General features: G+C 46.5%; 1 protein-coding gene across 2 annotated transcripts in view; it reads right to left on the bottom strand.

Moving 5' to 3' along the window:
• The window catches only part of CILK1 (ciliogenesis associated kinase 1), a 51,425-nt gene that overhangs the window by 26,285 nt on the left and 1,468 nt on the right, over nucleotides 1-23,672 (bottom strand). Inside the window, exons 2-5 of one of the 2 annotated variants that reach the window (XM_056108973.1) lie at nucleotides 17,968-18,022; nucleotides 12,593-12,714; nucleotides 11,629-11,708; nucleotides 45-177 (exon numbers count right to left, since the gene is read on the bottom strand). In XM_056108973.1, the coding sequence (XP_055964948.1) occupies nucleotides 45-177; nucleotides 11,629-11,708; nucleotides 12,593-12,714; nucleotides 17,968-18,022 (390 nt within the window). Of the gene's footprint in view, nucleotides 1-44; nucleotides 178-8,099; nucleotides 8,186-11,628; nucleotides 11,709-12,592; nucleotides 12,715-17,967; nucleotides 18,023-23,672 lie in introns of those variants that run through there. The other variant, XM_056108974.1, reaches the window with a different exon arrangement.

Genomic DNA, 23,672 nt, shown 5'->3' with positions numbered 1-23,672 from the left:
CAAAAACAGATATAATTAAATAATTTAAAGGAGACAGTAGTCACCATCGGGTGGATACATAGTCTGTGTACGGAGGTCTTGATCGGATCTCTCGAGCCAATCCAAAGTCGGCGATCTTTATTAGCTCTGGTCCCATGCAGAGGAGGTTCTCAGGCTTTAGGTCCCGATGGAAGAAGCCTGCAGGGCCAGGGAGAAAAAGTGTGCATGTCAGCCCGTGTTGGCAATTCTCTCTGCAGCCAAGCTGCCCTTTGCCTGACAGCTATCCTCGGATAAGCCCTGTGCACGCCGCTTTCCCTTTGATGAAGTAAAAAAAGTGCAGGATCACTCAAAAGTAGATCTTCAGAATTTCCTTTTCCAAGAGAGACACTTCTCTTATTTATTTATTTAATCTATTCATTTGCGGGGCGGGGGTGGGAGAGACACACCTGGCTATGTGCAGGGCTTCTTTCTAGGACCGTACTCAGGGTTCAGTCTTGGCAGGGCTCAGGAGACCACATGAGGTGCCAGGGAGGTAACCCGAGGTTTTGCAAAGCAATCGCCTTACCCACTATACTCTCTCTTTGGCGACTCTATATAAAAAGATTCTAAGGGCTGGAGTGATAGTCCAGCGGGTAAGGCACTTGAGTACTGCGGGAATGATCCCCGAATGAAGCGCCAGGAGTCAGCCTGAGCACCACTGGGTGTGGCCTCCCTAAATTTCTCTAATGATGTCTTTTACAGAGGCACCCCAATTTACAAAGATGCCCACACCAGTGTTTCAGACCTACAGTGTTTCAACTCCAATCCCATCACCAGTGTCAATATTCTTCCTTCCACAATGTCCCCGAGTTCCTTCCCACTGAGCCTGCCTCCTTTTTCTTTTTGGTTTGTTTTGGGGGACACACCCAACACTGCTTAGCGGTTGCTCCCGGCTCTGCGCTCAGGAACTAATCCTGGCAGTGGGATCCCCAGGACTGAACCTGGGTAGACCACACGCAAGGCAAGTGACTTTGCCCACTGTCTTGTCTCTCTGGCCCCAGCCTGTCTCCTTGACAGGCATACTAAGAAAACTCCTTTTTAAATGCCTAGTGTCGGTTCTTGTCTTAAGATAACTAGGGAAGAAGGATGTCACCCAAGGAAGAGAGATCATGTCCAGCCAAGTCAGCCAGAGGAATGCAAGATCTGCACCATTTCAAGAGGGTGTTCAGGGGCATCCGCTTTGTCACAGTTTCACTTTCTTAGTTATCTCCAAGATACTTTCAGAAGGCCCACAATCATGTAACATTTATCATGAACAAAGTTATATATTATTATTATTATTATTTTCTGGGTGGCAGCGGGAATGGGGCCCAGGTGTTCTACATTCAAGACATATGTCTGCCACTGAATCACATCCCCAGTCCATCCGGTTTTGTTTTTAACCTCTTCCTGTGCCGAATTTATACATCAAACTCTTACATGCGTGGATAACTAGAAAAAGGTAGTCGGAGTGGAGGCCGGCACTCTCCCCAGTGTCGGCCGTCCCCGGGGGGTGAAAGGGGGGGGGTTGAACATATATCCCCTGAGATAACAGAGAATCACCATCACCTCAGGGGCACTGACAGCCCACACCAGAGCAGAAACAATTACAAACGGGTGCTTAAGAAACAAGGGGTGGCCTTCAAGTCATGGAGCAAAATTCCTGGTACTAATAACTGAAACCCAAGCCCAGAAATTTATAAGTCTATAACTGTACCTCATGGTGTTTCAGAAATTAAAAAAAAAAAAAGAAACAAGGGGTGTGGGGCTGGAGCGATAGCACAGCGGGTAGGGCATTTGCCCTGCACGCGGCCGACCCGGGTTCGATTCCCAGCATCCCATATGGTCCCCTGAGCACCGCCAGGGATAATTCCTGAGTGCAGAGCCAGGAGGAACCCCTGAGCATCGCCGAGTGTGACCCAAAAAGCAAAAAAAAAAAAAAAAAAAAAAAAAACAAGGGGTGTGAGCACAGCATGGTACTACTCCAAGGCCTCCAGCAGTGTTGCATAGAAGGTCTCTGAGCAGTGCTGGGCTGGCCTTGGTAATCCTGACACCAAACAGCACCATATCCTCAGTTCTTGCATGAAACTGCCGGCCTCGTTGGCCAAGAATCACAATGAGGGGCCTGCGAGTTGCCCGAGCATTGCTTGGCAATCATTCTCCTGCAGACCCCCAACAAAAAATGAAACAAGATATGGGCTCAGGGACAAGTCTCAGTGATAAGAGGGCATGCCTACCATATGACGGACCCTGAGTTTGATACAAGACTATTCTCTTTCTGTTTATAGGTCCCACCCAGCGGTGCTCAAGGCTGATTCCTCACTCTGGCCGTGCCTGGGGAACCATATGTCGTGCCAGGGAATGGAACCTGGGTCGGCTGCATGCAACGCAAGCTTTTACCCCTGGAGGGTCTCTCTGGCCTCAAGATTATTTTCTTTCAAAGTGAAGAAACGAGATTTCTGAAGATGATTCATATCTAAAATTCTGGTGGTGTGTGTTTGCCACTAAGGTTTAACTGTTAGGTGCTTACTGCTTTGCCTAAGGAAGAAGTAAAGAAGAATATCTGTAGCTCATATAGTGAAATGCAAAGAAAACGCATCTGACGGATGGGAAGCCCGCCTTGGCTTCAGCAGAGCTCTGGGATGCATGCAGGAGACAATTAACACGCCAACCCTCCGAGGGCAATCAGTGGGGTGCACGCAGGAAGCAATTAGCACGCCAACCCTCCGAGGGCACCCAGACCACCACCAGTCAGTGATCAATGCCTCTGAAAGTTCACACCTCCCACTCACGCGTGTGGAGAGTTCCCTTGGGTCTCCATCCCAGTGGGATGCCCAAAGAGGGTCTGCGCTGCCATGCCATTAAGTCCTGACTCTCTGACTCAAATGGAGACTCCAAATTTAGGGTTCTCTTCTGTTCCTGTCCAGATTGGTGCCGTATTCTCGTCCCGGAGACCCTTGTCCAAGCAAGGTAGGCTAACGCTGATCATTTCCAAACATACATGGCCTCGCTTTCATAAAAGTCATTGTCCTCCGATCCTCCGTCCCCAGCAGTGACTCCCTCTGCCATTATGTGTAATGCCCACTTCAAGAAATGGGCATCTAAAAGAAAACTGCCTGCCATAGAGACGGGGGTGGGGCGGAGTGGGGGTGGGGTGATAGGGAGACTGGAAACGTTGGTGGTGAGACATGTACACTGGGGGAGGGATGGGTGTTTGATCATTGTCTCACTGAAACTCAGTCATGAAAGCTTTGTACCTGTGTCTCACGGTGATTCAATAAAAAACGAATAATAATTAAAAAAAAGAGAAATGGGCATCTTCTCCCTGCTCCCACACGCAGTGCTGCCACATCAGTTCATACTCAGAAGTGAGCTGTGTTCTTGCACTCAAGTCCTGGCATCTCACGTCTCTCTTGCAATGTGATTCTTGCTTCCACCACTTCCTCTCCTCTGCCTATCCCTCCCCTCACTAAGTCTTTGCTAAGCCACTGCCACAGAGCACTGGGGCACTCAGGAATGAGAAGAATAAACATCCTGATTCCCCACGTATCTCTCTATGCATTTTCCCTTCCTACAGATTATGCTTCAGGCCCCCAACATACCATCAGAGGGAAAATGGCTAGGATGAAAATCAAATATACACAAGTTCTTTTTTTTTTTTTTTTTGCTTTTTGGGTCACACCCTATGATGCACAGAGGTTATTCCTGGCTCTTCACTCAGGAATTACTCCTGGTGGTGCTCGGGGGACCATATGGGATGCTGGGAATCAAACCTGGGTCAGCCGCGTGCAAGGCAAACGCCCTACCCGCTGTGCTATCGCTTCAGCCCCAAATATACACAAATTCTTAAACGTGAGTGGAGAGGACTCAGAGAGATTGTACAGGAGTCAAGGCATTTGCCATGCACATGGCAGACCCTGGTTGAATCCCTGGCACTGCCTAAGGTCCCCCTAGCACTGCCAGGAGTGATCATTGAGAACAGAAGTAGGTGTAACTCCTTAGCACTGCTAGCTGTGCCCCAGGACTTCCCCCCCACCGGACCTCACAAAAAATAAAAATAAAAAACCACCAAAACCAAACAAACAATTCAGTTGGATATATAGGGAGACACACTTTCTGTCATGGAACCAGGGACACCTTTGTCCGCAGTCCCATGGAGAAGGCCTTGGCTCTATTAACACTGCTGCAACTTTCTGAAAGCCCCCCTTGGCCTCCTTTCGGTACTGTACAAAGGTTGATCTGGTTTCTCCAATCCCTGCTGAGATCCTCATAGCTACTCAGAGCTTGAAATGAAAAAAAAAAAAAAAGCGGGGGCTGGAGGGGTGGGGGTGAGTGGCAGGCAATAGTGTTGAAACTGGTAGCTTCAAACATCCTGGTTTGAAGGAAGCTCGGATAAATGGTCTAGAAGCACTGAGGTACGGAAGGGATTTGCTATTGGTGAGAATGACCTGGTGGTGTTCGGAAGATCATGCAGTACTGAGGACTGAGTCCAGGCTTCCCTCACACAAAGCATGCATCCTAGCCCTTTGAGTTACCTCCCTGGCTTGAGATTAATCTTTGACATCTGGTTATCTGGATGATTAATTTGCATGTCCTTGGACCATATGTGATCCATAAGACTGGCATTTGAATAAGACAAGATAATCATGTCCAAACAACAAAGGGCTAATGAAAACCGCATTTGTCAATGACTCACGTTGTCAGTGGCACAACAACTCAATTATACTGCCATATTGTTTGTCATCTGTGTGTTGCGTGAGTGTATGCCTTTATAGCTGGGAAGCCTTTGTGAGCGGCTCTGTAAAGCAGCTAGCCTTTTCTCACTACTGAAAAACAGCAACTGTCTATCCACAAGGCTCTCCTGAGTAGTTATACTTCATTTTTGTTTTAGCAAACCATTACTATTTCCCTCTGATAGGCAATACAGCACCGTGGTTAAGCGAACGGGTCATCGGCTTGCCTGATTGCAAATCCTTACCAATTTTGCTCACTGACTGGCAAATCACTCTTCTTCTCCGTCTCTCTCCTTTCTCATCATCATGTGCAGCTATAACAGCATCTACTTTGTGGAGTTGTTTTTGCAGAATTCAATGCGCCAATATTTTAAAATTTTTCAGGGCAGGATAGGAGAGATTATTTTGGCAGGCAGAGTGTTTGCCTTGCATGCAATCAACCCAGGTTTGATCCCCAGCACTGTCTTCTGAGTCCCACCAGGAGTGATCCCTCAGTTCAGGGCCAGAAGTAAGCCCTGAGCATCACAGAGTAGGGCCCCAAAATAGAAACAACCCCCCCCAAAGCCCCCAAGCCAACTTTTCAGGGCAATACTTGGCACCATAGCACCTTGCAAGAGCATCTCATTATTCGTAGGTATGAACGCTCTTATCTTACTCTCCCTAGAGGGAAGGTAGATATGGCATCATTTTTTGCTGCTGAAAATTAGGCTCAAATCATGAAGTCAGGTTCAGAGAGATTGTACAAATTGTAAGGCACTTGTCTTGCATATGGCCAAGCCTGATTTGATCTCTGGTTCCACCTACGGTCCTCCAAGCACTGCCAGAAGTGATTCCTGAGCACAGAGCCACAATCATCTCTAAGCACTGCCGAATCTGGCTCCCCAACCCAAAAACAAATAAACAAAAATGCACGGAGTTAACACCAATGCCCACCACGTCAGCAGGTGACTGGGTGAAGAAGGCACATATGCTCAATAGGCTGCCACTCCGCTATTAAAAAAATATAAAAGATGAAATTGTGCCTGTAGGGATAAAACAGATGAACTTAGAGGTGATCAAGTTGAGTGACATAATTGAGGAAGTGGAAGATAATTACCAGAGGATGTGAGTCCTATGTGGAATACGAATCACTAAAGGAAACTGGCAAAAAACAAATTCCCAGTCTCTTGAAAACAGGAGCGGTTCCCAAGGGAAGGAGGAGGGAGGCAGGCATAGAAGGGCATTTTCCTGTGGCGGGCATGGTGAGTTTGATATCTAGGCAGAGGTTAAAATAATGCAATAAACTCCCATATTGTACAAATTAGAATAAACTGGAAACAAATGAAAAAAGAATCAAAGCCCATGAGGCATCACGCCAGAAGGTGGCCCTCAGCTCTGATATGGCTCCTGGCTGGGTTCAGATTCTGTGGATGTGCACGGCGTAGCTGGTAACAGGGAGGCCACTTCTTCCTCTGCCTCCTGAGGTCCAGTGAAAACCTTCCTACCTGCGCCATTCATAGATCAGGCCTCGGCGAAGGGCTGCTCAGATGAGAGTCTTCCTGCTTAAGACAGGCTTTCAGAAGACGGGAATGAAAACACCTTTAACTTCATTTCAGGGTACCATGTGCCAGCTGGATAACAGGGAAGCTTTCACTTTCATGCTGACAGAAAATGTGCCCTGCTTCCTCTCCACTAACCACCTCTGGGCCAGGAAGACATCAAAGCACAAAGAAGGCTTTCTTCTCTCTGCTCAGGCTGCTCCCAGCGAACCTCATGCATGCAGAATTCACCAAAGCACACTTCCCCATGCAGAATGCAGGCAGCAGGCTTGCCTACTTGGGAAGCTGAACCGACACAAGACACTGCAAATCTTCTGAAGCTAGGGTGCTCCCAATCGGGAGTGTCACCAACACAGCGAGTGACACAGGGCACACTGATACAAGGGCCGAGGCAGAGAAGGGAACCGTCTCAGCACATCGTCCTCCAAGACGCCCGCCCGCATCCAGGATTAGCCGCAGAGACAGGTATGGGCTGGGTATTTGCAAGGGCAGGTCAAGGATGAACTCTGCTTGGCGGTAATTAATTCCTGCAAAGTACCTATGCGTCGGCATTGCTCAATCAGTACCGAGGGGCGGCGTGTTTCCATTCCCTGCGGGAGGGGAGCTCTCGGTGACATGAACTACGGCCATAGCAACTGCCTGCACTGCTGTTCTCCCTCTCAAAGGAATCCAGTCCCCGCGGGCTGGAACACACCTTCTCAGAGTGAAAAACTGCTAACAGGGCAGAGCCCGACACTCACAGCCGAATCTGTGGAGTGATGGAGATGATGATTTTTTCCACGACTGGAAAAGGGACTGACAGAGATTTACATGGACACTTCAGCAAAGGCCAGTCAATACCATCTGCAAATCATCCAAAAAAAAAAAAAGCATCTAGCAACCACCCAAAAAGCAACTCGCAATAAAAATGAGGTGTAACTGGCAAAATAAATGCCCATGACACTTACAATTATTATCACTACTTCATCTCTTATTTTCTTGCTCCTTTGAGCACAGACAGGCTCTGTTGTTGTTTAATTTTTTTTTCTTCTGACAAAGCATGACGAATGGGCACAGATATCTAAGCTAATCTCTGCTCTGCTTTTATTACAAGTGGGGTTCCTGACAGGTCTTTTACCCTCAATTTCCTCTTCTTCGAAGGAACTAGATGTCCATCTATTCTTTCTATCTGAGCAATCGGCCAGGGAATAAACAAGGCAACAGATCAAATCTTTTAAAGCTCGAACCAGATCTGAGTTCTGCCGGCTGTAGGGAACTATCAATGAAAATCTCTAGAAATAGCAGGAATGCCGGGGTTCTCAGAGCAAAGGGGGTCCGCACACCATAAACGGAGTCTTTCCCCGAGTTGGTTCAATGCACAACTTAAGTGTGAAGGGTTTGGAGGGAAATTGGGCTGATGTCCAAAGAGCTGTCTGAACACAAGAGTATATGGATACTAAATTACTGGACACAAGTATATATTGTATGTGCTCATGCATGGATATTTGTGGGTGTGATTGTGGGCGTGTATGAAGGAGGAGGAATTTATGTGTAAATCCATGTGCATGTGGAGATGTATAATTGTAGATAATGTTCAAAAGTATGTATGAGTTGGTGTGTTGCTCAAATTAGTACCAACTAGGAGGTTGTGTGTGTGTGTGTGTGTGTGTGTGTTTAACAGTACACAGTATTGTTAACAGTATACATCAACCTATATAAAAGGCTGCACAAATCTTCTCTTGTAACAATTATCTGGGTCTCATGAAAATCAACAGAAAATGAAAAAGGGATAACACAAACGAATAACCCAAATAGCCCAAATAACTACGACACTTGTGTCTGGCTTCCCTACTTGCAAACATCCCGGGTTGGACCTTTCTCTTTTATTTTTCATCGTTTCTTTTTCCTGAGCTTTTAAATCCAGTAGTGACTTATAGGAAATACTTCTCGCTGTATTTGTCCTGAAGATACCTTCTCAGAAGCTTTCTGTGTTTTGCAACCTCATTCCTTTCCTTGTGAGTTCTCGAGAATAAAATTCAACGTGCCGGTTCTATCCCGGTCAGCTGAATCCGAGAGACCCTTTACGAGTAACTCTCGACGAGAACTGGTTTGCAGTCTGGCCTCTGTATTGCTGATTAATGAGCACGTGCCTGAGGTTGGCAAGGATTTTGCACAGTCATTATTTGCCTCTTTCATTCCACTCGAGACTAATCGGGAGGCACCACATACGGTGGAACAATCTTAGGCTAGGAATGACCCCGGATGTACCATACCCTCAACCATGGCACAAGAGCTGTTTACTCAGTTTGGAGCTGAACAAACAGTACTATCAAACAGTACTGGGTAATGAAACCCGCTATTGCAATATTTGCAACGGCAAACATCTCCTTAGACTGGGGAGTGAAAATATTTCTTTCTTTCTTTCTTTTTTTTTTTTTTTGCTTTTTGGGTCACACCCAGCGATGCTCAGGAGTTATTCCTGGCTCTCCACTCAGGAATTACTCCTGGCGGTTCTTGGGGGGAACCATATGGGATGCCGAGGATCGAAACCTGGTCGGCCGCGTGCAAGGCAAACATCCTACCTGCTGTGCCATCGCTCCGGCCCCAAATGAACCTATTTCTGCCTGTGCAAGATCAACTCCTTTGCCACTTCAGGGGACTTCAGGCTCTCTACTGCTGGATGCATTCATCCTGCCACCCTGAGTTCGTGAGAAGGCTTCCATCCAACCCTAGCTGGGACTGAATCCAGTTAGTAATCAAGACTAGCAATGCCTCAGATACTTAGTAAAAAGTAGAACCTCCCGTCATTGCTCTGCAACATCTTTAAAAAGCTCAGTCAAGAAGAACAAATTGATGAAGGATTTTCTTTTTTTTTTCAATGTGAGTTTTCTTGTTTTGGATTAAAAAAAATTTTTAGTGTTTAGTTGAATCATCGATTTGCTGAAGCGGGCCCAGTAACATCTCCATTTTGAGACTTGTTGTTACTGTGTTTGGCATATTGAATAGTCACGGGGAGCTTGCCAGGCTTTGCCGTGCAGGCGAGGTGAGATACACAGTTACACAGCTGTTTATGGTTGGGTTTCAGTCATATAATGTCCCAATATCTTTCCCTTCACCAGTGTATATTTCCCACCATCAGTGTCCTCAGTTTCTCTCCTGCCCCATCTCTATGGCAGGTGCGGACTTTCTCTGTTCTCTCTCTCTCTCTCTCTCTCTCTCTCTCTCTCTCTCTCTACCTCTCTCTGTCTCTCTTTCTTTCTCTGTCCCCCTCTGTCTCTATCTCTCTCTCTCATGGTTGGTTTGCAATACAGATACTAAAAAGTTATCAAGTATATTCCTTTACCTACCTGCTTTCAACATTCAGTTCCTGTCCAAAGCGATCATTTCCAACTATTATTGTCATCCAGGATTTTCCTGGAGTATGTGACTACTCATTCATCTAGAGAAGCATTTTCCAAAGTGGAGGTGAACACTCCCTAGGGTATGCTAGGACAATGATGGGGGGTGGGGTGGGGAGCAGGACAACGAGAAGGGTCGGGGTGGGACGGAGCAGTTCTTTTTCTGGAAAGGGGGTTGTACATAGATTCCAATGGATCATTCATTCTAGACTCTCTAAATCACTCTTCGGATTAGATAGACCATCCCTTGAGTATATCATATTAAACCCCAGTGGAACTGTTTCTGTGGCATAATACTGGCCTCTATGGAGGGATTTACCCTGAAACTGCCCTTTGTAACCTGTCATTATGTTGACCATGCAATGACATTTTGGACTATTCATTCCGTGAGAAAAAAAAAATCTCTGGTTTCAAAAAATACCAATGATAATTCTGCTATTATTGAGCAACTGATATGTCTTTACTCTAGGGTATGATAGAGGTTATAATTGATCATGTTTCACATTTTGCTGGTAGCTAGAATCAAATATACAAAACCGAATAACATGCATTGTGAGGGCTAATTTTACCCCTATGGTTTCATGCCTTTTCCCCTGTCCTTTGTTGAGTTTTATTTTCCTATGTTGTCTGAATCTTATTAGACCATTTCTTTTTAATGCCTCTGGAACAAACTGAGACACTTACATATTAGGAAAATGAAAATCCATGACAAAGCATTTCATGGGTTAAAGATGAGATGTGATGATGAGGGTGGTGGCCACTAGTGAAGGGGCAGGTGCTGGAACACTGCACCCCTGAAGCTCAATCACAAGCACCTTTGTAACACATGGTGTCACTGTCACTGTCACTGTCCTCCCGTTGTTCATCAATTTGCTCAAGCGGGTTCAGTAACGTCTCCATTGTGAGACTTGTTGTTACTGTGTTGGGCATATCGGATACGTCACGGGGAGCTTGCCAGGCTCTGCCGTGCGGGCGAGATACTCTCGGTAGCTTGCCGGGCTCTCCGAGAGGGGCGGAGGAATCGAACCTGGCTTGGTCAGGCTGGCTGCTTGCAAGGCTAACGCCCTACCACTGTGCTATTGCTCCAGCCCAACACATGGTGATTCAATAAATATAAACACATAAATAAAATTTGTGAATCTTCTCTGAGTTCTAATCTAAGGCTTATTATACCAGTTTGTGGTTAGAAACAAAAATCTCAGGTGTATCATCAACAAGTTCAATATTAAAGCCTAGAGGTAAGAAACCCAAGCACAAAAATTTGTAAATCTACAAGTGTACCCCATGGTGTTTCACTAAGAAAAATCTAGAAAAAAAAAGAATATGTAGATAGGACAAATAAGGACAATATTCAGAAATCAAGTCATAAGACAGATTCCAAAATTCACTATTAGCCTCTCGACTCTTTAATCTTTTCTTGGTGTCAATTATAAAGACATCTAGGCTTCCTGTCTGCAATGTGATGGTGATATTTTGCTGCTATTGAAAAACACAGCACTGGCCCTGTCTCTACTGTCCTTGGGTGTCAGTCTCATATTATGTTATTTTACATTCCACAAATGAGTGCAGTCATTCTATGTCTGTCCCTTTCTTTCAGGGGAAGGGTGGGATGGAGGTGGGGTGGGATCCTGGGTACACTAAAGGCCCTCCCATTGATCGTCGATTTGCTCGAGCGGGCCCAGTAACGTCTCCATTGGAGACTTTGTTGTTACTGTGTCTGGCATATCGAATACTCTCGGCAGCTTGCCGGGCTCTCCGAGAGGGGCGGAGGAATCGAACTCGGGTCGGCCATGTTGGCCGCTTGTAAGGCGAACGCCCTACCTGCTGTGCTATCGCTCCAGCCCACTGGTGGAGGAAAATGTGCACTGGTGGAGGGATGGGTGTTCGATCATTGTATGACTGAAACTCAAACATGAACGCTTTGTAACTGTATCTCACGGTGATTCAATCAAAAAAGAAAAAACAGTACTTCAAATCACTTACCGTGTTTGTGAATAAATGCAAGACCTTGTAATATCTGATACATGATATTCCTTATAGCAGACTCAGGAAACAATTTATTTCTGTATGGGACAGAGGAAAAAAAGTTAGAAATATAGATTTACATATGAAAACAAAATTTGTGCCTAGTCTTCATGTTGGGGCTGGTGCAATAGTACAGCAGGTACTAGGGTCCTTGCCTTGCAAAAAGCTGACCCAGGTTCAATCCACAGCATCCCAGATGGTCCCCTGAACCCACCAGAACTGATTCCAGAGTACAGAGCCAGGAATAACCCCTGAGCATTGCCAGATGTGTCCCCCAAACAAAAAAACAAAAACAAAAATTAAAACCTAAGTACGTATATGCTAATTTGACCAGATCCTTTGATAAGAAACATTTATCCCTATAAGAAAAAGCACCAAATACATCCCAGTAGATAAATACACCTATTTACAAAGAAGATTCAGTATCTTATAGTAATCTTCTCCCTCTAATATGGCAATTTTTTAAAAAAGGTCTCATCTCTCCACAATATAAACTAAAGTGAAAATTTTAAATGGGGAAAGTTTAAGGTTTTCCAGATGAACTTTTGAAAGGCAGGGGATGGTAAGGATTTCTTCTTGGTGGTCCAAACCACATCACCTCTCTGCTGTGAAGGCAGTTGTTCATTCGCTCACTCTCGGAGAGATGCCATGAGTGGCATTCATCTGGAAAGTGCCCAAGAGGATCTATGTGGTTCACTTGTAAAGTTCAAATTTAGCAAGTATTTATAATAGAACTAAAATAGAGCTGTAAAGCATCTGTTGAGCTTCTTGGGGTGAATGACCCACTAAAGCACAAAAACAGTTGCATTACAAGTAATTTCCATGAAGTGACCACAAGACCTCCAAGGCAGGAAATGTGAGCTAGGCCCCTCCTCTGATGGCAGTTTAAAATATTTCTCACCATGCAAAGATCACACTGTACCTTTCTTTAATGAGCTGGTAGAGGTTTTCCTTCATGTACTCAAAAATAAAATAAAGATGATCGTTTTCTCTGATAACTTCTTTTAATTTTACTACATTGGCATGGTTGAGCTTCTTTAAAGACTAAAATGGAAGGGGAAAAAAATAGCAAAAAGTTAAAAAAAAAGATTTACTGCTGCAAAGAAAAGCAATCCTACGTATAATCAAAACAATTCTATAACCACAGAAATGTACAGACTATGTTTTCTGCTCAACTTAATTAATTTGTGATTATAGCTTAGGTAGCATGGTCACAACGGTGTTAACAGCTACGCTCTTAGCGTACAAAGTTACTGCAACTTCATCGCCATCGAAGTACCTCAGAGCCTCCACCACTGACCCTGTTCCTCCTGTCACTTGCTCCCTCCTCCATCCCCCTTGACTCTCTGCTTCGTAACCTCAGTTTTGTAAACCAAATATTACTGTCTGTTCCTTTTCTTAAATCTTTCTATGTAACCAACGGTGAGCGAGACCACTCCTGATTTATCCTTCTCCCTCTGAATGACTTTTCTTGCCATGATCCCATGACCAGCCCTCTAGTTCCAACCACACTGCTCTGACACAGTTCATATTTCACTGACAATTTTTTTTTCTTTTGGGTTGCTGGACCATACCCGGCAATACTCAGGGGTTGCTCCTGGCTCTTAGGAATCACTCCTGGCGGTGATTGGGGGACCACATGGGATGCCGGGGATTGAACTCAGGTAGACAGCATGCAAGGCAAGCACCCTACCTGCTGTGCTCTCTCTCCGGTCCCTTTACTGACAATTTTACTCAAAGGCATTTCACTACAGTTGACAGTAACTTCCTGTAGAAACCTCTTTTATTTGAGTCTAAGGTCAAGTGCGTAGCTCCCTGGCATTTTCAGTTGCTCCCGCACCCAGCAGTGGACCAGGACTAAGCTAGGTACATTCTCTCCTAGTTCATGCGATGAGAACAGTCAGAGGGAATGAATAGAGGAAAATGAGGCGGCTGCCTTGGGCTCCAATGACCAACTCACTGTCTTCAGCCAACCTCCACAGGGAATGATCCACACAGACGCTTGCTGGTCTGCTTCTCCCAACTCTCACCTGACTCATATGGATCTGTGGGTCACAGACCACATTGGTTTGGGGGCCACACCTGGCGATGCTCAGAGCTTACTCCTGGCTCAGTGCACTGGGCTCGTTCCTGGTTGGGCTCGGGGGACCATCTGTGATGCTCGGGATTGCACTGGGGTAGGCCACATGCAAGGCAAGTGCTTTAATCTTGGGCCCCCCATATAAATTCTACAGGGGGAGAAGAAGAGCCTTATCTTATCGATACAGGTCTTCATCTCATTGAGGATCCTGAAAGTGAGATGTAAGAAATGGAAAAAATATATCTGCTTCCAAGAACAACAGAGACAAAATAATAACAACAACTAAGTCAGAAGAGTGATGAGAAGTAAGAGCCAAGGAGTTGGCTCTGAACATGGCGTGTGATTCTGATTATTCATCCTTGCACAGAGGTAGCTTAGTTCGTCCCAGAACATACAGCACAGTCCTGCCGTGTGTAAACTATTCTCTGTTTGCATTGTTACTTGTGCCAGCGTGGTGAACAAATACCAGTCTCTACCCCTGAGTGGCAGTCTGGTGGCACCGCCAAGTCAGCCGTGGGTCTGCTCACAGGAAGTCTCCAAGGGTCACCTTGGCCCGCAGGATGAACTCCTTCATTCAAAAAGCTTTTTCCAGATAAAGAATGAGCTTAAGGGTGGGGGTGGTCGGCGGAGGGTACTTAAGACAGAGAAGGGTCCAGTGTGACAGCACCAGCTGGAAATGATCACTCTGGACAAGAACTGAGCGTTGAAAGCAGGTAAAGGGATATGCATGATAACCTTTCAGCATCTGTATTGCAAACCATACATCTGTATTGAAAACTATAATGCCTAAAAAGAGAGAGAGGAGAGAGAGAGAGAGAGAGAGAGAGAGAGAGAGAGGTGCCTGTCATAGAGGCAGATGGGGTGGGGGATGGCTTGGAGGGAACCTGGGGACACTGGTGCTGGGAAATGTCCACTGGTGGAGGGATGGGTGTTGGAACACTGTATGACTGAAACCCAATCATGAACAGCTTTGTTAAAAAAATAAACTAATTTTAAAAAACAACACCCAACAAGGACTTAGCACAGAGAACCAGCCGCTTGGAGCAGAAAAGCAAATGGACTCGTGTTGATCCGCGCCACCAAGCCTGCCCGGAGGGGGAAGGGCGTTGACCAGCCCGCCCGTTCCTCTCTGGAAAGAAAGATGGCGGCCGCACGGGAGCCTTGTGGAAAGTGGGTTTGAGCCGGGCTCGGGGGGGGGAGCAGCGGGGACCTCATGGGAAGGGGGGCTTTGTGGGCCGTCCCCCACGCCCCACCGGGGTCGCCAGCTGCCCCCCACGAGCGGCTCTCCGGCACGGCCACGACTCCAGGACACAGAAACCAATCTCTTAACTAGCTAACTTTTAATAGAAATTCTTCCAGGGTCAATAAGTAAAATAGCAGAAATTTAAAACCGCGCGGCCGCTATCGCGGCCGCGCGACATCATTTTATTCTTAAACCAAGTTGTAGAAAGCAAATCATTTCACAACGCTGTTTCAGCATGTCTGATTGGGGGGGGGGGGTGGGTCGTAAACTCTTAACAATAATTGTGCATCTTTTATCGAAATAATCTATCTAGTCAAAGTAGATAGAGTATTAACTAGAACTCATCTACCTCACAAGAATTGGGAGGGGTGGGAGGTGGGGGTCTATTGGGGTTCGGGGTTAAAAATGAGTATCGGTAAAGGGAAATGTGTTCGGTATCTACATGACTGAGACCTAAACCCGAAAGCTCTGTAACTTTTCCCACAGTGATTCAATAAATAAATAAATTATAAAAAAAAAAAAAAAAAAAAAAAAAAAAAAAAAAAAAAAAAAAAAAACAACACCCAAAAGGAGAGAGAGAACAAAAGGGAATGCCCTGCCACAGAGGCAGGGTGAGATGGAGGGATGGGGGGTGGGAGGGATACTGGGATTCGTGGTGGTGGGAAATGGGCACTGGTGGCGGGACGGGTATTTGATCATTGTATAACTGAAACCCAAGCACAAAAATTTGTAAGTCTACAACTGTACCTCATGGTGTCTCACTAATAAAAATTAAAAAATAACAAAAAAACATATGTCTAAGAAAAATTTGTGCTTGATAAAAAGAATGTGCTTGATAATAACTCATAAAGCTTTCTTAAATCTGTGAATTCCCTTAAAAAAACCTTTTCAGAAAATAAACACAATGACTAACGATGATGGTGCTGAACTGAACATCACACATGTGCAAGGACATTTGGTAATAATAAGAAACCCTAGGGATCGAGCTTAGGGATGCATGAGGCGATCGAGTTACCTCCAACAGCTGGGAAGGGAGAAGAAATATGGCCAGTGAGTGAGAACAAAGGATCCTTCTGGAAATTTGTTTCCTGAAGGGCAAGTCCCTGCCAAGATGACTTTCCGGCAGGAAGTCCTCAGCTGTTTTGGCAAACTGGCTGGATCCTTCTAGAATGACCCAACCGGGGCAGATCACTTCTTTTAGTTAAGAGTCCTACTTCTCCAGAGTAACCAACACAGATGTTATTTAGCCTGTGAGTTTTCATGAGACTCTCAAGAACCTCGGCCATTTTCCTGCCTGCTAGCTTACACTGCTTTGCAAACAACAGATGAAATGTCCGGGGGGCTGACAAGGGCAGACTCACCCAAGAAATAAAAGAGAAAAAAAAGACATTTTATAGCTTTTTAAGAACAGGATAAGAATAGGCTTTCAGTTCTTCGCCTGAAGTACATTTTGAGCATGGATGACTGGCCGGTCTGTAAGAAACTCTAGTTTCACAGTGAGTCACAAGGGCAACTGATAGTCTCTATCACTTGCACGTCAAAAAAAGGCATGGAGATAGTGCAGAAGTTGGGGCGTATGAGAGGGGTTTGATCCCAGGCCTCACACAGCCTACTGAGCACAGTGGGGAGACGTCTCTGAGCACCCTGGGGTGTGGCTTGCTTACAATAACATTGCAAATAACAGAAGAGACTTCTATGAACCAGGGCAAACTCATCAAGCGAACAAGCATAAACTCATGGAAGAGAGAAAAGGTATTTTATATTTGTTTATTTATTTATCTATCTATTTATTGCTTTTTGGGTCATACCCGGCAATGTGCAGGGGTTCCTCCTGGCTCTGCACTCAGGCATTACTCCTGGCGGTGCTCAGGAGACCCTATGGGATGCTGGGGATCGAACCCGGGTCGGCCGCGTGCAAGGCAAACACCCTACCTGCTGTGCTATTACTCCAGCCCCAAAACAATTTTCTTTTTTTTTTTTTTTCGTCACACCCAGCGATGCCCAGGGGTTACTCCTGGCTCTGCACTCAGGAGTTACTCCTGGCGGTGCTCAGGAGACCCTATGGGATGCTGGGAATCGAACCTGGGTCGGCCGCATGCAAGGCAAACGCCCTACCCGCTGTGCCGTCGCGCCAGCCCCGAGAAAAAGTATTCTAAAGCTTATTCGAGGACAGAATTCTTAGACAAGGGGCGGGGAGCCTTCAGTTCTTAGCCTGAAGTGTGCTTTGACCATGATTTTCAGGAGGTGAAAAGCCAGTCACAAAGACAAAGACAGACGGGATGGGTCTAGAGTTCTAGCAGAGTCCAGCTCACTGGGACAAAGCAGGAAGGTGGTGGACAGGTGAGAGTTGAAAGGGCTGGGGCACAGGCTCTATAAGCATGTGGGTTCGACTGCGGCAAAACCCAGGCAAAAACCCCAGGCATCACCGGGAGCAGCACCGGAGTACTGCCGGGTGTGACCCTACTCCAACAAGCAAAAAAGAAGTCAGAGAGAGGTTTCTAGGGGGTGGGGGTAGGGGATTCATGGCCGGGGAGGGTGGTGGTGGTGGTGGTGAATGTCGAATGGGAGCAGAGCTTCAGTTCTGCGATGAGAGTTCTGGTGAGGGATGGTAGGAGCGTTTGACTAAGATGCTCCCACTGAACTGACTCATTTCAATAGGTCAAAACGGAAACTGTTATGTACTTTCAGCACAATTTGCAAGAAACTGAGGACATCAGTGGGAAAGAATTGAGATCTGGATTAATCTAAGGTTGGAATTATAGGACTCGACCCAGCAAAGTACAGTCACTCACATACTCTCTGGCATAGGCACTTTTCTGCTTTCTGCTGTCAGCGGCTGAATTGTTATGGCTTGTCCTGTTCTGGCTTCAGTGCTATCACACAAACAGAACACTTCTACCGACTTTAAGCCTAAGGATGCGTAAAACGATTCCATCAAATATGCATCTGTTTTCCCCAGAGCACCAATAAATACCTTGACCTCCCGAAGGTTCATGCATTCCTCCCAGGAATAAAACTTTCTTTTCATTCTAGAAGAGAAGAAAGAGACAAATAACACCCTGAGTCCCAGTAACAGGCCAACCTTCATTTTATTTATTTATTTTTTTAACATGCGTTCATTCTGAACAGGGAGTCAAGTTGGTTTCAAGTTCACATCTGGATTCTACCAAGATTCAGAGTCAAAAGAAAAAAAAACCCACCACCACCACCACCACCACCAACAACAACAACAAAACCCCAAACGCATTTCTGGCAGTGCAATCAATTCTGCATCACCAAACCACTTAGCAGGAAGGTGCAGCTCAGTGCAAAGAAAGAAATCTGAGGCACTGCAGCGATAGCATGTGGGTAGGGCGTTTGCCTTGCACGCGGCCGACCCGGGTTCGATTCCCAGCATCCCATATGGTTCCCCTGAGCACCGCCAGGAGTAATTCCTGAGTACAGAGCCAGGAGGAACCCCTGTGCGTTGCTGGGTGTGACCCAAAAAGCAAAAACAACCCCCCCCCCGCCAAAAAAAAAACCAAAAAAAGAAAACCTGAGTCCCAGTTTTCTGCATAAGAGGGAATGCTCTGCCTTATCCAGTAGGGTAGCCACTGATTATAAAGAAGCTGCCACTGAGCACTTGGAATGAGACTGTGCCACTTAGCAACTGAATTTGCTTTTGTTTTTGGAGGCTTAATCACTTAATCACTTAACTTCCCGTTAGTCGTCGATTTGCTCGAGCGGGCGCCAGTAACGTCTCCATTTGTCCCTGTCGCGTGCTAGTGTAGCCTAATGGCATCTCTTCGCTCCGGGAACATGAAGGGCCTCAAACTGATCGTTCATGATCTTCACGAAGAAGTCTGACCATCTGGTAGGTGGGCGGCCACGCGGCCTCTTGACATTCCGTGGAATCCAATCAGTAACAGCTCTAGTCCAACGGTCGTCTTTAAATCTCATTACGTGACCAGCCCATCTGGTTTTCGACACCTTGGCAAATGAGACAGCGTCCCTGATCCTTGATCGTCGACGGATGTCAGAACTCCGGATTCGTTCTCTCATTTGAGTGAAACGTGATATTCCAAGCATAGCTCTTTCGATTCTTCTTTGGGAGACCTGAATAGCGTTCTGAAAAGCGTTGGAGGCTTACTCTGTTTTATTTGTTTTGGTGTGATTCGTTTGTTTAGTTTTGGAGACACACCTGGCCGGTGCTCAGGGCTTACTCCTGGCTCTGCATGCAGGGATCACTCCTGGTGGGCTTGGGGGATCTTATCAAACCTGTGCCGGCCGCAGGTAAGGCAAACGCCTTACTCTCCCACTACCACTCAGATCCTTGTTTTTGTTTTGTTCTGTTTTGTTTTGCTTTTTGGGTCACACCGGCAACGCACAGGGGTTACTCTTGGCTCTTCACTCAGGAATTACTCCTGGAGGTGTTTGGGGGAGCCTTTGGGATGCTGGGAATCGAACCCAAGTCGGCCGCGTGCAAGGCAAACACCCTACCCGCTGTGCTATCGCTCCAGCCCCAGACCCCTGGTTTTGTTTTCATTCTGTTCTGGGTCGCACCTGGTGGTGCTCAGGGCTTACTCCCGGCTCTGCACTCAGGGATCATTCCTGGCAGGGCTTGACCATACGCGGTGCTGGGGACTGAACACAGGGCAGCATCATGCAAGAACACAGGACTTTGATCTTCTTAAATTCAACAAGTGCCTTTCTGCCCCGCGTCTTCATGTGATGTTCAATCCTTATGGCACCGAATTCTACTTGTCCTTTAGGTGGTGGCTGAAATATCACTTCACTTCAGGAGGGTTTCCCAATACCCTAGACTAGACGAGGACGCGTTTGAGGTTTAGTCCCATAAGACCTGCTCATGTCTCATTGCACACCGCACAGGACATGATCGATGCCCTGCTTTTCTGTTGTAATATCAGTCTGGGAGGGAAGCCTCATTTGTCATTGGTTTTTTAGTGCCTGGCAGAGTCTCTGCACATGGGAGGGGCTGACTCATGAATAAAGGAACCTGTCACTAACCAGGAGACAATGTGACACTGAGACTGAGCATCAGAGTAGAGAGATGGACCTTGGTTTGCCATTTGTCAAAGGGGCGGTATTGGGGAAATCAGGTAACTTGTCTATTGGCACCTTCCAGCCCTGTCCCATCAATTTCATAGGGCTGCCTTGTGCTTTAAATGAGAGTGGCAGTCGGGGCCGGAGCAATAGCACAGCAGGTAAGGTGTTTGCCTTGCATGTGGCCGACCCGGGTTCGATTCCCAGCATCCCATATATTCCCCCAAGCACCACCAGGAGTAATTTCTGAGTGCACAAGTCAGGAGTAACTCCTGTGTACCGCCAGGTGTGACCCAAAAAGCAAAAAGCAAAAAAAAAAAAAAAAAAAAAAAAAAAAAAAAAAAAAAACCAAAAACCAAAAATAAACAGTGATCGGGGTTGACGCACAGTCAAAGCATAACCTTGACATTTGGATTTGTGGCGTTTTCCCTCTACTCAGTCTTTAGATCTGGGGTTGGCAAACTTGTTTTTTACTGAAGAGGAGAGAACTTCCGGGTCACACCTGAAGAGTGCTCAGGGTTTCCTCCTGGCTCTGTGCTAGGGGACCAGAGAGGGTTGGCATCATGCGCAAGGCATCCTCACGGGGGTGAGGGATAGTCCTTCACCCCTGGACTATCCTCCAGCCCGGCAAATTTTTTTTTAATTAAAATTTTTTTTATTAGTGAGACATCATGAGGTACAGTTGCAGACTTACACATTTTTGTGCTTGGGCTTCAATTGTACAATGATCAAACACCCATCCCTCCACCAGTGCCCATTTCCCACCACCATGGATCCCAGTATCCCTCCCACCCCCCATCCCCCCATCCCACCCTGCCTCAGTGGCAGGGCATTCCCCTCTGTTCTCTCTCTCCTTTTGGGTGCTGTGGTTTGCAAAAGAGGCATTGAGTGGCAGTCATGTTTGGTCTATAGTCTACTCTCAGCATGCATCTCCCATCCTGGGATGATCCTCCCAACACCCTTTACTTGGTGCTCCCTTCTCTATCTGAGCTGCCTTTTCCCCTAGCATGTGTAGCTGGTCTCCAAGCCATGGAGTAATCCTCCTGGTATTTATCTCGGCTATTCTTGGGTGTTAGTCTCCTATTTTGTTACTTTATGTTCTCCAGATGAATGCAATCTTTCTATGTCTGTCCCTCTCTTTCTGACCCATTTCGCTTAGCAAGATACTTTCCATATTGTACCACTTGTATGTAAATTTCATGACTTCATCTTTTCTAACAGCTGCATAGTACTCCATTGTGTAGATGTCCCAAAGTTTCTTTAACCAGTCATCTGTTCTCGGACACTCAGTTTTTTTTCCAGATTCTGGCTATTGTAAAGAGTGCAGCCCAGCAAATTTTTTACAATAAAGGATCAGATAGGGCAGATCTCAGGTTTCGAAGGCTGTCTGGACTCTGCTGCAACTCTGTTTTGTAGCTAGAGTGTGGGTGTGCGCACAGACCAAACAGAAAGGTTTGTGTTCCCATGAAACTTCATTTACGGGAACTAACTTGAGTTTCTTATAATTTTTAATATGTCCTATCCTCCTTTTGAGCTGTTTTCCCCCAGCCATTTAAAACCCTATTCTTCACTGATAGGCTACACAGAGCCATATAATGGGGTGGAACTGGCCGATGGGTGACAGTGAGTTGTGCCCTGAACATAAGTGTCTAGCACTGCACTGCCCAACAGAGGAGTAAGTAGCACTTAGATTCTTCTTGGCATTTAAATTACAAATTTTAGTTCTGGAAGGCCAGAACAGTAGTACACAGGGTAAGGCACTTGTCTTGCATGTGGTCAACCCAGGTTCGATCCCCAGCATCCCATATGGTCCCCTGAACCCACCAGAAGAAGATCCTGGAGGGCAGAGCCAGGAGTAATCCCTGAGCAAAACTGGGTGTCCCCTCGTACCCCCCTCCCCAAAATTAGTTCTGGGCCAGAGAGATAGTACAGGGGTTAAGGTACTTGCTTTTAATAAGGCCTAAATAAAGTAAGCAAAATACTAGTTATAGGAGAGATAGTTAGAGGGAATAAAGGCACCCATGGACACAGCAACCTACCTTGTTGCCCACATTAGAACTTGGGGGGTTGGGGCTGTACAGTACAGTGGGTAGAGCATTTTTGCCTTGCACGCTGCTGACCTGGGTTCAAATTCTGGCACCCCATGTGGTGTTCACCTCAAGAACTGCCAGGAGTAATACCTGAGTGCAGGACCAGGAGTTACCTGAGCACAGTCGTGTGAGGCCAACCCCCCTGTCCTTCCCCCAAAATACTCGGGGCCTTGATCCTGAAACTGGGAGGAAGATATTGGAAGCTGCCTTACTTTGGGTTCCCCTGAAAGCAGAGCCTGAGCTAAGGACTTGGGTAGAGAGGGCTGTTTGGAAGGTGCTGGCAGGAACAGGAGAGATCTAGCACAGAGAGGCAGGACCCAGTCAATGGGGCTTTACTGAGCTGCTGCCAAGGTGGGCAACCGGGTCTCCTCCACCTTCTAAAGATCCATGTGAAAAAGTTGCCTGAGGAGTGGGAATTGGCTGTGGGATTACAGAGAAGTAGGCGTGTGAGACAAATATTCAGTCGTTAAGCATCTGTAGGACTAGGTGATTACTATGATCAGTGACCACCGGTGGGGTATACGCAGGGAAGTCCAAAGAATTCCCGGGTCTTGCAGGGAGGGAATAAGCTTGGAGCAAGAGAAGGAGGTTATGCTTTATCTAAGTTGGCTTGGAGATAATCTGCAGGGCATCCAAGTGGCTACACTGAGACGGCATTTGGTTACAGAGAGGCTTTTCAATGGTCCCCAAAGAGCCACACTCTCTGGTATTCTTTTTTTTTTTTTGCTTTTTTGGTCACACCCAGAGATGCTCAGGGGTTACTCCTGGCTCATGCACTCAGGAATTGCTCCTGGCGGTGCTCGGGGGACCATATGGGATGCTGGGAATCGAACCTGTGTCGGCTGTGTGCAAGGCAAATGCCCTACCCGCTGTGCTATCACTCCAGCCCCTCTCTGGTATTCTTATGCCAGGGAGAACCCTTCCTTCTTCAATGACTTGCTTCTAACCAATAGCATCCGACAGCTTGAGGGCACGATGCTTCCATGGTTTATGAAAGCAAAACAGCGGTGAGTTCCATCCTAAAAGAAGACTCCCTGGAAGAAGGAAGCCAATGAGCTGTTCACGGAGGCTCCCGTGGCTAGTCAGAGCAGCCCGCAGGACACAGAGGCCCTCAAGGCCATACTGAACGCTGCCCACGACCAGGGGCATGAGCTTGACGGGGTCCTCCCCGAGTCCACTAACCAGTACTCTGACTAGAACCTCCTCAGATAGCCCAAAGCAGTGAACAGCTAAGCTATCTCCAGACCCCCACACTGTAAGCTGATGTCTGTTGTTCGAAATCACTCATTATTAGAATCAATGTTCGCGCAGCAACTAATAATATGATGCATCTGGATTAATACAATGCCAAGGAGAAATGGCTCGGGTGAAAGACAGTAGTCACCAGCCCAACACCACATGTGGGAGTGATTCCCAAGTAAGTCACTTCATTTCTCGTAATTCCATTTTCCTTTCCTTCAAAATAAGGTTTCTTTTTGTTTTGTTTTTGATTTTGGTTTTCATGACACACCCGGGGGACCATGTGATGCCAGGAATCTAACCCAGG

The sequence above is a fragment of the Sorex fumeus genome, unplaced genomic scaffold, assembly GCF_029834395.1.
Source record: "Sorex fumeus unplaced genomic scaffold, SorFum_2.1 ptg000241l, whole genome shotgun sequence".
NCBI classification, from domain to species: Eukaryota; Metazoa; Chordata; class Mammalia; order Eulipotyphla; family Soricidae; genus Sorex; species Sorex fumeus.
Note: the sequence above shows the minus strand (reverse complement) of the source record. Positions and strands in the feature narration are given on the sequence as shown.